Genomic DNA, 12365 nt, shown 5'->3' on the forward strand with positions numbered 1-12365 from the left:
GAGCTCATCCTCAAATCCACCGCAGCCACGCCAGTTCTATTAGAGTACTTGGATTATATTGCCTCTTCAGAGCCACTTTTGCTTCCCCTACTTTTTCTTCAGGGGCCCCTGAATCATCAGAAAGGAACTGTGGGCTGTCCTGATATCAGGACTTGTACTATTAGAAGAAATTTTGAGTACACATTGGAAATCATGTCTTTCTCAATAGTTCATTTTTCCCCATTGATTTTTACAGGCACATATTTAGAGCATCAGACTTTGGTATGCTATGCTATCTGAAACATCATGGAGTGAGACATTTTTATTTTTATGTTTACACATTCAGCTTGTGTATCCCTCACAAAGTGAAGGAAGGCATCTGAACACTGGGACACTTTCTCAAACCACTGCAACCAGTGGATATGCCCGTGCTTTCTAATCTTAAATTGAGTTCAGTTTATATTCAAAATAGAACTGATCGAATTCCAATTTTTCTCTTCTCTTTGGGTGGTAGTTAATACCATGCATCACAGTGAGCTTGAATGGGTTCCTCTGTCAGTTTGATCAAACAGGCATATTGGAAGGCAAAGATACCCTCTCCCAAGTAGAAAGAAAGGACCCTATAGAAATAAATGGACTGATAGGAGAAGATGCCTACATTGTGAAACTGATGGTATATTATATTCTTGTTTGCTTTTCTTTTTTTATAAAAAATTATTTTAAGATTGAAAATAACTTGGTTTGCAAACATACATCCTTAATTGTCTTATTCTTTTCTCTTGATAGTTAAGGGCCTAATCCAGTGACTCTAGGTGCTTCTAAACATTTAAAAATACAGTCAAAAAGTACATTAATACAACAGATCATGTGTACAGAGTACTTGTCATAGGATGAACAATATTTATAATGTAGGCAATTTATAATTACTTACGTCAATTGTTTTCTCTTGTTTCATTGCAGCAGATGCAATTAATAATGCAGCAGGGTTTGGTTTTAGAGGATATGACAAAAATGGAGCATCACGCTGGGATTTAATATCAAATCTGAGAATCCAGCATATAGAGGTTTGTTTATGGCTTTTTCAAATAAAATTGTCCTCATGTAGAAAATTTTAAAGGCATTAAATTGTCTTACACTTTTTCTATTCTCAGGATTGCAAAGGTGTGACAAATCAGAGGTGACAATCAGTGTCTAGGGGAAGGAGTGACAAATCACATACATTTTGGATATCTTCTGCAAGCCAACTAGCTTGTGGAATTTTTTTTGTAATTATGAGTACTCTAAATGTAGAGTTACAAATGAAGGAATAAAAGCAGGCTTATAATAGAGCAGTTAAGTAAATTCCTGCTGTCCTTATTTAGCTCATCCCCAAAGAATACTTGGTTTGTGTTTCACACTATTATGAAATACAGCATGACTCTTTAATGTAGTGTCTTTACGTTTTGCAGAAATAATTAATGTTTTGGTTTTACAGTTTTCAACAAGTTTCAAGATGTTTCTTGATAACTGGAATATTCAAACAGCTCTTTGGCTTAAAAGGTACTGTATTTCTTAAAAGAAAGCTTTTCTGCTTTGAAGTTTCTTTATTACTTATCTTTAAAAATAATCTATGAATACTTGTTATTAGAAATCCTAAACCAATGCAGCTGCATAATCGATTATACGCTTTAATTATAGCGTTATCTGCCTCTGGCTGCTGGCCTGTGGAGGAACCTATGAGCTTCTTTAACTACCCAGTCACAGAATCTTCCCTGTATTATGAATGGGAACTGTCTATACCCTCTCCCTTCCTAGAAACTACACTGCAAGCTCTAAACCACATGGGAATGCTGTTGGGAGAGTATGTTGTGTGCACATTGTTTTCTTCAGTTCCCTCATGTAAATGGCAGATTCGTTGTTCCCTGGCTTGGCCAGAAATAAGAGATGGTTTCCAATGGGCTAATGCTTCCCCGCTGTTTCCCCTTGAAATGGTTGTGAGGGTGAATGAATATAGAGCCAAATGAAACATCCCATTTCAGCTAGGTGAATAGAAGGCAGAAAACGGCCATCCTTCTTGGCAATTATATTGAGACAGGTCCATTTTCCCCTCAGCAGAAAAACTTTATTAATAGCTGGCAGTCTGGGTAGACCCCATTTTGGAGCCTTACATATGCCTTTACTAAACACTTCGGACTGCAGAAGCTTAATAGCCACAGGTCTAGGAAATAGGATGTTGGTAATCAGGAGAAGCTAATTTATATAAGATTCCTGTTCTGTGAAGTAACTTCTAGTTGTGAAGAGGTCTTTCCTAAGTTTTGGCACTATTCAAAAGATGAGTAGCATCTTTGAATAGACAACCTGTGTAAAGACAGTAACTACAGTCTTCTGCAACCTGTGGTTGATTCATATGTATTCTGCTGGATTGGCCTCTTGAATTAGCAGTGCCTTTCCAATGGTATGGTGGAAATATGGAATAAAACCTGTAGAGTAGATTGATACTCATTCTCAATGCAAGTATTACAATCTTGCTGTGATACCAGATCTAGTGCAGTGATTAGGGAAGGCATACATGCTACAAGGAGCTCTTTGGCTTTGTAGTTGCTCTGTCTAATCAGACTCCTCCCTCCAAGTCCAACACTGCTCATAACAGGGAAAGGGCTCCCAGCAAATGTAAACCTGCTCTTCACATAGTGGAACACAGCCTCAACTGCCTCCTCCAGAGAGTAAGGTGTATCCCTCAAATTTTCTCTCCTTACAAGAGGGGTGTGTGTAGGGGTGTACACCTTCCTCCCCAAACATTTGTTCTATCCTTGAAAAGCAGAAATGGTTTTAATAATTTAAATTTTATTGCAAGGAAGATCAAATTATGTCTGCTAATGTAAACACCTATTTGCAAGCCAAAACTCATGTCGTCGTAGAATTTATTGTCAGAGAAGTCAGCATGAAGGTGCAGTCGCACACATAGCTTAGGGTCTAGAGACGTACTCCCTACTAGGGCTGGTTGGGAATTTTTCAACAAAACCTTTTTTAATCAGAAAATGCCAATTTGTCAAACCAAAACTGTTTTCTGCAAAGGGTTGGTTTTAATAAGTTTCCCATTTTGAAAAAAAAAATTGAAATTGTTGAGATGTCCCATTTCTGTGTTTTCCTATTTCTGGAAAAGCTCCAGTTTTGGGGTCATAATGACTTCATTTCAAAATTAAGTTAATTTATAGTGAAGAAAAAAGGCTTAAAGAAATAAAAGGTCAGTATTGAAACTAAATGTTTTGAAATTATTGCAATGAAACATTTCAATTGATGCAATCAGAATTTGTTCAGATTTTTGGTACATGAACATTTTCATCCCAGTTTGGGATGGGAACATTTATTTTTTTTTTGAAATCTCAAAAATTCTCATCAGACAGGTAATGCATTTCCCATCCAGCTATAGTAGCTAGCCAGTAGAGTTCTGCCTTTGAGGAGTAGTGTCGTGCCATTGTGAAGGAGCATACATGGTAGCACGGAGATCTGGTATCAAAGCTGAGAGTAAAGTTTCAGCATTTTCTGTAAATCATAATATGTTAATGGTTAAGTCCAAGATTCAATAGAACCATGTAACCAAATAGCAGCTGCTATTTAATCTATGGCTTGCTAGGTTTTAAAATGGTTATTGGCACTACTGTTGATCATCTTCCCTCCCTTATACCCTTTGCCTTTAATACGTTTACTTTACTTCTTAGAGTATGCTATGAGCGAGCTTCCTTCAGTCCTACGATCCAGACCTTCATCCTTTCAGCCATTTGGCATGGTGTGTATCCAGGATATTATTTAACATTTTTAACAGGAGTACTAATGACATTAGCAGCACGAGCCGTAAGTACCAACCATGTATTTTAATGAGTAATTAGTTTTATAAAAGCAAAGTGACTATACTACAGTGCTCACAGGTGTGTGCATCACAAGGGAAACTCAGACACAATCTGGGCCCAAAAAGTATAATCTATATTTTAGATGTAACAGCAGTGAGAGTGATGAATAGAAGGGAGGGATGGGAGGAAAGACAAGAGAGGAAGGACTACATTGCTGTTAGTGCTTTTGTAGCACATCTTTCATGTGAAGTTCTCAAGCTGCACTGACTATCTCGTACAATATTACTGTGATATGAACAGAGATCGTTAAAGTGAAAGTAAAAAGACTTGCCAGTGAGGAGGAGGAATCTTTCCTTAGGGTTTGTAGGCCTAAGCTAACAATTTCTGTAGAATTTAATAATAATTTTAAAATAAACTTGTGTTTGGTACTTTTGTAAAGCTATTAAAGTAAAGCAGTGTTCTCCTCAGCCAGCAGACAAACATCTCTAGTACATTTGCTGCTGAGAGTTCTGCCAAGCAACAGCAGAGTGACATTAATAAGATTTTGGTCAGTTTTACTGCTGCTATTCAGAACCCTGTGGATCCAGAAAAATAACCCCAAAAACTAAAGAGTAAACCTGTCAAGAAATTGGTCAGTATCACAGTGCTGCTTGGGAAAGTAGGTATTAGAGTTAATCAAGGAGGAAGAGGACCCCAAAAATGGAGGCTGAGCAGAGAGGGATACAGTAACAGAGACCTCTTTGCCATCAGAGCAGGCGGGAGACTGTGAAGGGGAGAGAGAGAGATGGAACAGAAGACTCTTTGCACCTTCCAACTGCTAGTGGGAGCTGGAGCTTCAGTTGATCAGACTCCTCCTCCTACTACTAATAAAACATGTAATACTTTCCTCCATATATCACAAAGCATTTTACAAACATGGGTTAGCATTATTGTCCCATTTTACAGCTGTGACCCCTTTCCTAACAACAGCCTCTGGAGCCGCAGTATATAGACATAAATTCCCTTCCCCTTTCCTGCCACTAGAGGGGTGGATCTTCGCACTTTTCAGCCAGGCTGATACAAAAATTAGAGCCCCAGGCAAGGCCCATGAACAGTTCCCTGGCACAAATTGCAACACTCCACTCTCCGGTGGAGCACCCCTCACTGTCATATTTCATCTCTCTCACGGGTATGTTTAGCTCTCTAGTTTTCAGAACTTGGATTTGTGTGCAAGTATTTTAGTAGTACTGATTGACTATCCAAAACAGGTTGAGGTGTTTTATCATGTCAGTTCTTCACAGACTTAACAAGGGACAGTAAATATCAGATTCTGTGTGATCACCACCTTCCTCTCAATTCCTTATTAATGACATTTACTGATTAAAATCTAATCCTTTCAAGTGTAAATAACCTAGATTTCTATTCAGCTAATTCTGTAGAATTTGGATGATAAATCTTAACAGGGCTGATTTTTTTAAACTGCACATACAATTGTACTAATTTACTTCAGTTTACTACAGATTGGCACAAATGGCCACGTAGATGCATAACTGACCATTTCCTTGAACAACTAAAGCAGAAGGATGCCCCAGTGGATAGGATGCTAATATAGGATTTGGGGAGACTTGGGTTTAATTCCCTGCTCTACCACAAACTTCCGGTGTGACCTTGGTCAAGTCACTTAGCCTCTGTGTGCCTCCATTCCCTTCTGTAAAATGGAATAATAGTACTTCCTGCCTCACAGTGGGGTTGTGAGGATAAAAACTTAAGATTGTGAGGCACTCAGGTATTATGTTGATGGGAGCCATATAAGTAACTTGGTTACTTGAATTTTTCACATGCGGTTGTAGTTGTGCATACAAATTAAAGGTACAATTGTTTATGTATAATATATACCTTTTTTTTAAAAAAAGCCCTTATTTTTTATTGCATCATTAAAACATGGCATCTTTGGAGAGTGGGAGAGGAAGTGGACCATATCTTCCTGTTCTACACAGGCTCCACACTCCAGGACAATTATGTGACAGGTGTGATGTTGGGAGGAAACATGCTGAGGCATTTCATTGAACAGGATATGACAGTCATGATAATCATATGTAGTAATTGTATAGCACTTTTTCATCTTCAACAATCTTCATAATCCTGTGAGATAGGAAAGCCTTAATCTCATTTCAGTATTGACTGAAACAGAGCGGCATGACTTTTCGAAGACCATGGAAGAAGTGTATATAATCCCAAGATTTGGGTTTAGGAGTTCTTTTGAGTCATGTGCACAGGGCATTATGCCTACGGCCAGATTATCCACTATGATGTGACACTGTTGCAGTACTCAGTGGCACAAAGGGGCAGGATTCTGGTGATAAGTAATACCCCTTGTGAAGGGAAACTCTTTTGGTGGAAACTCACTTGGAGGCAGCCTCCTGTCTCAGCCTCCAACCAAGGGTAAGAGGTGTGAGAGAGGAGTGGGGTAGGATGGAATGAAAGTACACTGATCTTCCACTCTTGTGAGGTCCTTAAGGGACTGTAACTGACCCTGCAGCTGGGCCAACTCAGCTGTAATGAGCTCTCTCATGCTCTCTGCCACTGGCGCCAACTCCATGGGTGCTCCAGGGCTGGAGCAAACACAGGAAAAAATTAGCAGGTGCTTAGCATCTAATGGCAGCTAGCTTCCCTCCTCCCTCCCCCAGCACCTCCCACCTGCCGGCGACCCCACTGATCAACTCCTCCCCCTCCCTCCCAGCAGCCGTGATCAGCTGTTTCAAGGCATGCAAGAGGCACTGAGCAGGAAGGGGAAGAGAGGGGATGGGGTGCGTTCGGGGGAGGGGGCGGAACTGGGTGGGAAAAGGCAGGATGGAAAGAGGCAGGGTGGGGCCTTGGGGGAGGGGGCGGAACTAGGTGGGAAGAGGCAAGGCGGAGGTGGGGGCTTGGGGGAAGGAGTAGAGTGGGTGTGAGGCCTGGGGCTGAGCAGGAGATGACCACCCCCGGGCAAAGGAAAAAGCCGGCGCCTGTGCCATGCACCCCTCCCTCCGTCCCCCCCTCAAGGGATGTCTCTGTCATTAAGAAGCAGCTCTTTGGCCAATGAAAGAAAGATCATTTAAAATATACTTTGTGTGCTTTTTCTCTCTGTTTGTGCATTTAGATCTTAGTATGTGTTATAATTTCCATAATAGTATGCTGCAGGTACAGTTTATAACCACACACTTTTTTATGGGAATTGTAACTGAAATATGAATATTTAACCTTAGCTTAAAATGACACTCAAGATCTCAGGCTGTAAAGTAATTTACAAATTCACAAGAGCATGTTTTGTTGCAGCTGTTTTTTGAGATATGACAGGGAAGCAAATAAGGCCACTTCATACCTGCATAAGGCTACCTTTCTAAAAAGTTAAATTTTTGCTTCTGCCTAGCACTTTCAAAATTATTTTTTTTAAAAAACACTGTAAAATGGCAGAGTGATTAACATTTGACAATTGAATCAAATTTTTGATTTGTAAAACTCTGCTCCATTTATTTTTATGGCTGTTCTATCAGGCCCACATTGAACAATAAAATAAAAAACAAAAAACAAAACGAAAAAACCACACACACACACAAATAATTTTGACCCCAAAAGAACTTGTCCCTAACCACAGAAAACTCCACTTAATCAGGTCATTCCTCAAGCAAAAGCCTGAGTAAGTAGATAGTCCTTGTCTCGTACCTTGAAAGTACAAAATAAACAGGCTATGTTGGACCAGTGGAGGATGTGGCTTTCCGTGGAGGATACTCCAGTGAGAGAGCTTAGCCTAAGAGGTCAAATCTAGTATGTATAACAGAAGGATCCTCATTGATCTCAGCTCTTTAGATGGAGCATAAAGACAGAGGTGATCCTAGGGAAAACCAGGTCACTAAGCAGTGTAGGAATTTATAGATAATGCCTTGAGTCTCAGCCAGAAACAAGTTGGTAGCTAGTGTAGGTGTAATTTGTTGTACTCAAGAAGCACCACTAAGCAAGCCAGCTCTAGCAAAAATTTCTGAGTAGTTTTTAAGGTTAGCTCCCAAGTTGAATACAAAAAAAATCACAAAGGCATGGATAATTCTGGCATGGACACCAGTAAGCAAAGACCACGACCTCCTAGACAGACTCAACTGGAATTGAAAGAACTCTTGACAACTGCTGCTGTCTGAGAATTCAAGATTAGTCAGAAGTCCAAAAGGAGTCTTCTAGATTGTAACCCTTGTACAAAGCACAAACTTATCTTCTTCTTTAAGACACTCCACCATCTAGCCATGCCTTAATAAAAAATCAGATATGACATTGTTTTCAATCCCACCTTCATTCCACCAACGGTACCTGGATCGCAGAGCTTCTCAAGCATGACTCTGTCAGTTACTTCCAAGATTCACTGAGTCAGGAACGCATAATTATGCTCCTCCATCAGCAGCCTTTCATAACAATACCAGAATCTGCATGGACACTTGATCTTGTCCTTCACAGGGCAGACAGTCTCTTAAGAAATCAGCACAAAAACTGACTGTACCTAGATTCAAAGCCTGTTTGAAAGGGGTCTGTAAGAAGGCTGCGGATGATAGAAGAACTGCTTTATCACCACCACCCCTCCAAAAAAACACAAACATACAAAATCTGACGGTACAGGTCGGTAACTGGCAAAATGATCTAAGTGAAGACAAAGGACAAACAACTATTTATTAGAGGGAAGCGGGCCTTTTGCCCTTCCGTAAGAAAGTGTTAATAGTATTTGTCAATAATAATCCTAACCCTTCCACTCTGCTTGTGTTTAATAACCATGAGGGGCATGACTGCATATTGGTTATTGTAGGTCACTGATCCTCAGTAGGTAAAAACAGTCAATACTCAACCATATGGAGAAAAGGAGTACTTGTGGCACCTTAGAGACTAACAAATTTATTAGATCATAAGCTTTCATGAGCTACAGCTCACTTCATTGAATGCATACAGTGGAAAATATAGTGGGGAGATTTTACATACACAGAGAACATGAAACAATGGGTGTTACCATACAGACTGTAACAAGAGTGATCAAGAAAGGTGAGCTATTACCAGCGGGGGGGGATGGACCGTTTGTAATGATAATCAAGGTGGGCCATTTCCAGCACTTTACAAGAACAGTACCAGGGGAAATAGTTTTACTTTGTATAATGACACATCCACTCCCAGTCTTTATTCAAGCCTAAGTTAATTGTATGCAGTTTGCAAATTAATTCCAATTCAGCAGTCTCTCGTTGGAGTCTGTTTTTGAAGTTTTTTTGTTGAAGTATTGCCACTTTTAGGTCTGTAATCGAGTGACCAAAGAGATTGAAGTGTTCTCCGACTGGTTTTTGAATGTTATAATTCTTGACATCTGATTTGTGTCCATTTATTCTTTTACATAGAGACTGTCCAGTTTGACCAATGTACATGGCAGAGGGACATTGCTGGCACATGATGGCATATATCACATTGGTAGATGTGCAGGTGAACGAGCCTCTGATAGTGTGCTGATGTGATTAGGCCCTATGATGGTGTCCCCTGAATAGATATGTGGACACAGTTGGCAAGGGGCTTTGTTGCAAGGATAGGTTCCTGGGTTAGTGGTTCTGTTGTGTGGTGGCTGGTGAGCATTTGCTTCAGGTTGGGGGGCTGTCTGTAAGCAAGGACTGGCCTGTCTCCCAAGATCTGTGAGAGTGATGGGTCATCCAGTGATTGTTTCATCCAGCCACAAGTCAACCATTTTCCGGACAATACTGTCCAAATACTGATAGAATTTATCCCCAAATAGGTAGAAAAATCTCCTAAAATACGTAAAAGTCTTTCCCAATTAGAGAGATAAGGTGGGTGAGGTAATATCTTTTATTGGACCAGCTTCAGCTTTCCAGTTTACACAGAGCTCTTCTACAGGTCTGGGCTAATATGAGGCAGCCAGATTGTTCTAAGTGGTGAGCAGCCTGATTAGTTTTGTTAACTGTGACTTTGTGGACATTACAGGAAGAAATAATTTTTCTGCCCTTTCCCATAGCTATGGCTCAAGACTTCAAAAATGCTCCATCTTCCACTCTTTCAACATGCTGTGCAATTTCTGGCCCTACAAACTTCTACTTTTAGCCCAAAAAATGAGAACCCAAATATATCCTTCCACCTATGTGTTGAACTAGAAACCTCCTGAATCAGTCCCCATTGCTGTCAGCTTAACCTTGTGGCCCTGAGTAAACTTATGAGAGTCATCCAGTGCTGACAAGGTCTTGGAATCACGAAGTTTTTAATATGACTAATTTTTTTCATAGTACTTATTGCATATTTCTTTAAATGTGATAAATTTATACTATGAATTAATACAGTGTTTAAATATTTAACAGTGGCTATTACAATCTGTAGCCTGTAGGGCAAGCTTGCCTATTATTCCCTGACTTGCCTTTATTATATTTAGCTGCTTTCATTATATTCAGTTGTAATGCAAGAAGCCACTTCCCCATAGCCCTATCTGGGCTTTAGTCTTTCAGCCAGTCAGGTTGGAGCTCCCTCTTGCTCCCCTGACCCACCCCAACATTGCTCTGTCTAGGGTGCTGGTGGTTCCCTTAGCCCTTCAGGGACCCAGTCCTTTCTCCCTGGGCTTCCAAGAGGGAACTGCCCCCTCTGCCCTACAGCTCTCTTTATATATGGGCCTGCTCTGCCCTAATTGGCTGCTCATTGCAGCCCCTCTCTGATTGGCTGTCTGCTGCACAGCCTCCTCAGGGCTGCTTTTAACTCTTTCTCCACCAGTGTGGGGCAGACGCCCCATCACAGGTTACCTTTACCTTTTGGGAAGTTAGGAGAGCTTGCTCAATTGTAGGAGTTACAATGTACCAGTAGATGCTACCATAAAGAACATGGAAGTAATAACCACAAATCTGCTTAAGCAAGGGATGATGTGTATGATAATGAGCTAAGATAGCAGTTACACATATCAATATGTTAACCTACAGAGTAAGTACACCTCAATATTATGTGGGTGAAAAGGCTAAATTTAGGTATGGAAGACTGAGCGTGAGCAGACGATGTTCAAGCCTTATAACAGGGCAGCAACCGTGTGGTCTGGAGCTTGTTCTTTTCTAGCTTCTTCCATCCCTGTCTACTTTCCATTATTTGATCCTTCAGTTCATTGAGGAACTTGGACCATCAGACACTATGGCATACCAGAGTCAGGGCTGATCCCTTTGTCTCTTACCACCAAGTCCTCAAGGAAGGGTTTGAGTATGCAATTCTAAAGAGCTTATGCAAAGAATGCTACCACAGATAACCCCAATATTGTATTATTTCTACCTTTTTATGAGACTTGGGTCCTTTCTGTCTTTGTTCATTATTTCAATAAAGATATCTAAGGTTTTACTTTGCCCTCAGTGTGGGTGTCCTTGTCATCCACCTCGAGACTCTCCACAAGATATTGAACTCTGTAGTGTTACTTCTCTGTAGCCTGATTCTTGGGTAAGAACTTTGTCATAGATCAATTGGCCATCAATCCAAACATCAATAACCTCAAAAAGGGTCAGGCAACAAATCTAGTATGTTATACATTCGTTTGCAGAGTACTTAAGTAGGTAATCAACAAATAGCATCCACAAAAAATTGTCCAAAATACTTGCATACACACGTAAAAGATTGCAGTAGCTTATTGGTATGTTTATAATTATTCATATGCTTCCACTGGAAGCAGTGTGTGATTTATATAAACTGTACTAGGCTGGCAGGATTAATTTATGAGGAAAGATTGAAAGAACTAAATTTCTTTAATTTGGCTAAACTGCTAAAGGAGGAAGTAATCACCTACAAATGTTGGGAAGGAGAAACTGGAATAATTATCTTCCAAAGGAAGTGGTGGAAGCCTAATCCGTAGAAAAATGTAAAACTATGCTGTTCAAAGCACAAGATGTATGTACAAGACAATTGTGCTTGGGCAGGTTCTGGACTATGTGATCTAATGGGTACTTTATATCTGACTTATGGTACTAGAATTTTGTTTTACTAAAAATCACATACTTTTTTCCAGACTGTTTTAAATATCATCCACAGTACTCATTTGTTTTCTAGTGATCCATAGGGGCCCCAGAGATCAAGCCTCCACTGTGTGCTAGCTAGGCACTCACTATCCATCCATAATGAAAGAGGGAAAAGGAAAAAAAAACACATTCTTGCTGCAGAGAGTTTACAATCTAAGCAATAACAAAACACAGCAAGTGCATACAACAGAGAAACAAAGAACATACAACAGAGAGCATGGGGAGGACAAAGCAACAGTGACATTGTTTGGTATAAAGAAAAGGAGTACTTGTGGCACCTTAGAGACTAACCAATTTATTTGAGCATGAGCTTTCGTGAGCTACAGCTCACTTCATCAGATGTTTACCGTGGAAACTGCAGCAGACTTTATATACACACAGAAATCATGAAACAATACCTCCTCCCACCCCACTGTCCTGCTGGTAATAGCTTATCTAAAGTGATCAACAGGTGGGCCATTTCCAGCACAAATCCAGGTTTTCTCACCCTCCACCCCCCCACACAAATTCACTCTCCTGCTGGTGCTAGCCCATCCAAAGTAGTAGT

General features: G+C 40.3%; 1 protein-coding gene across 7 annotated transcripts in view; it reads left to right on the forward strand.

Moving 5' to 3' along the window:
- The window catches only part of MBOAT2 (membrane bound glycerophospholipid O-acyltransferase 2), a 217642-nt gene that overhangs the window by 196738 nt on the left and 8539 nt on the right, over window positions 1–12365 (forward strand). For all 7 annotated transcript variants that reach the window (XR_012157926.1, XM_073336059.1, XM_073336062.1 and 4 more), the window contains 3 exons: window positions 940–1043; window positions 1454–1518; window positions 3678–3810. Coding sequence is in view for 6 of the 7 variants with exons in the window: in XM_073336059.1 (XP_073192160.1) it covers window positions 940–1043; window positions 1454–1518; window positions 3678–3810 (302 nt within the window). In the remaining variant the exon portion in view is untranslated. The remainder of the gene's footprint in view (window positions 1–939; window positions 1044–1453; window positions 1519–3677; window positions 3811–12365) is intronic.

Source organism: Lepidochelys kempii, chromosome 3, assembly GCF_965140265.1.
Source record: "Lepidochelys kempii isolate rLepKem1 chromosome 3, rLepKem1.hap2, whole genome shotgun sequence".
NCBI classification, from domain to species: domain Eukaryota; kingdom Metazoa; phylum Chordata; order Testudines; family Cheloniidae; genus Lepidochelys; species Lepidochelys kempii.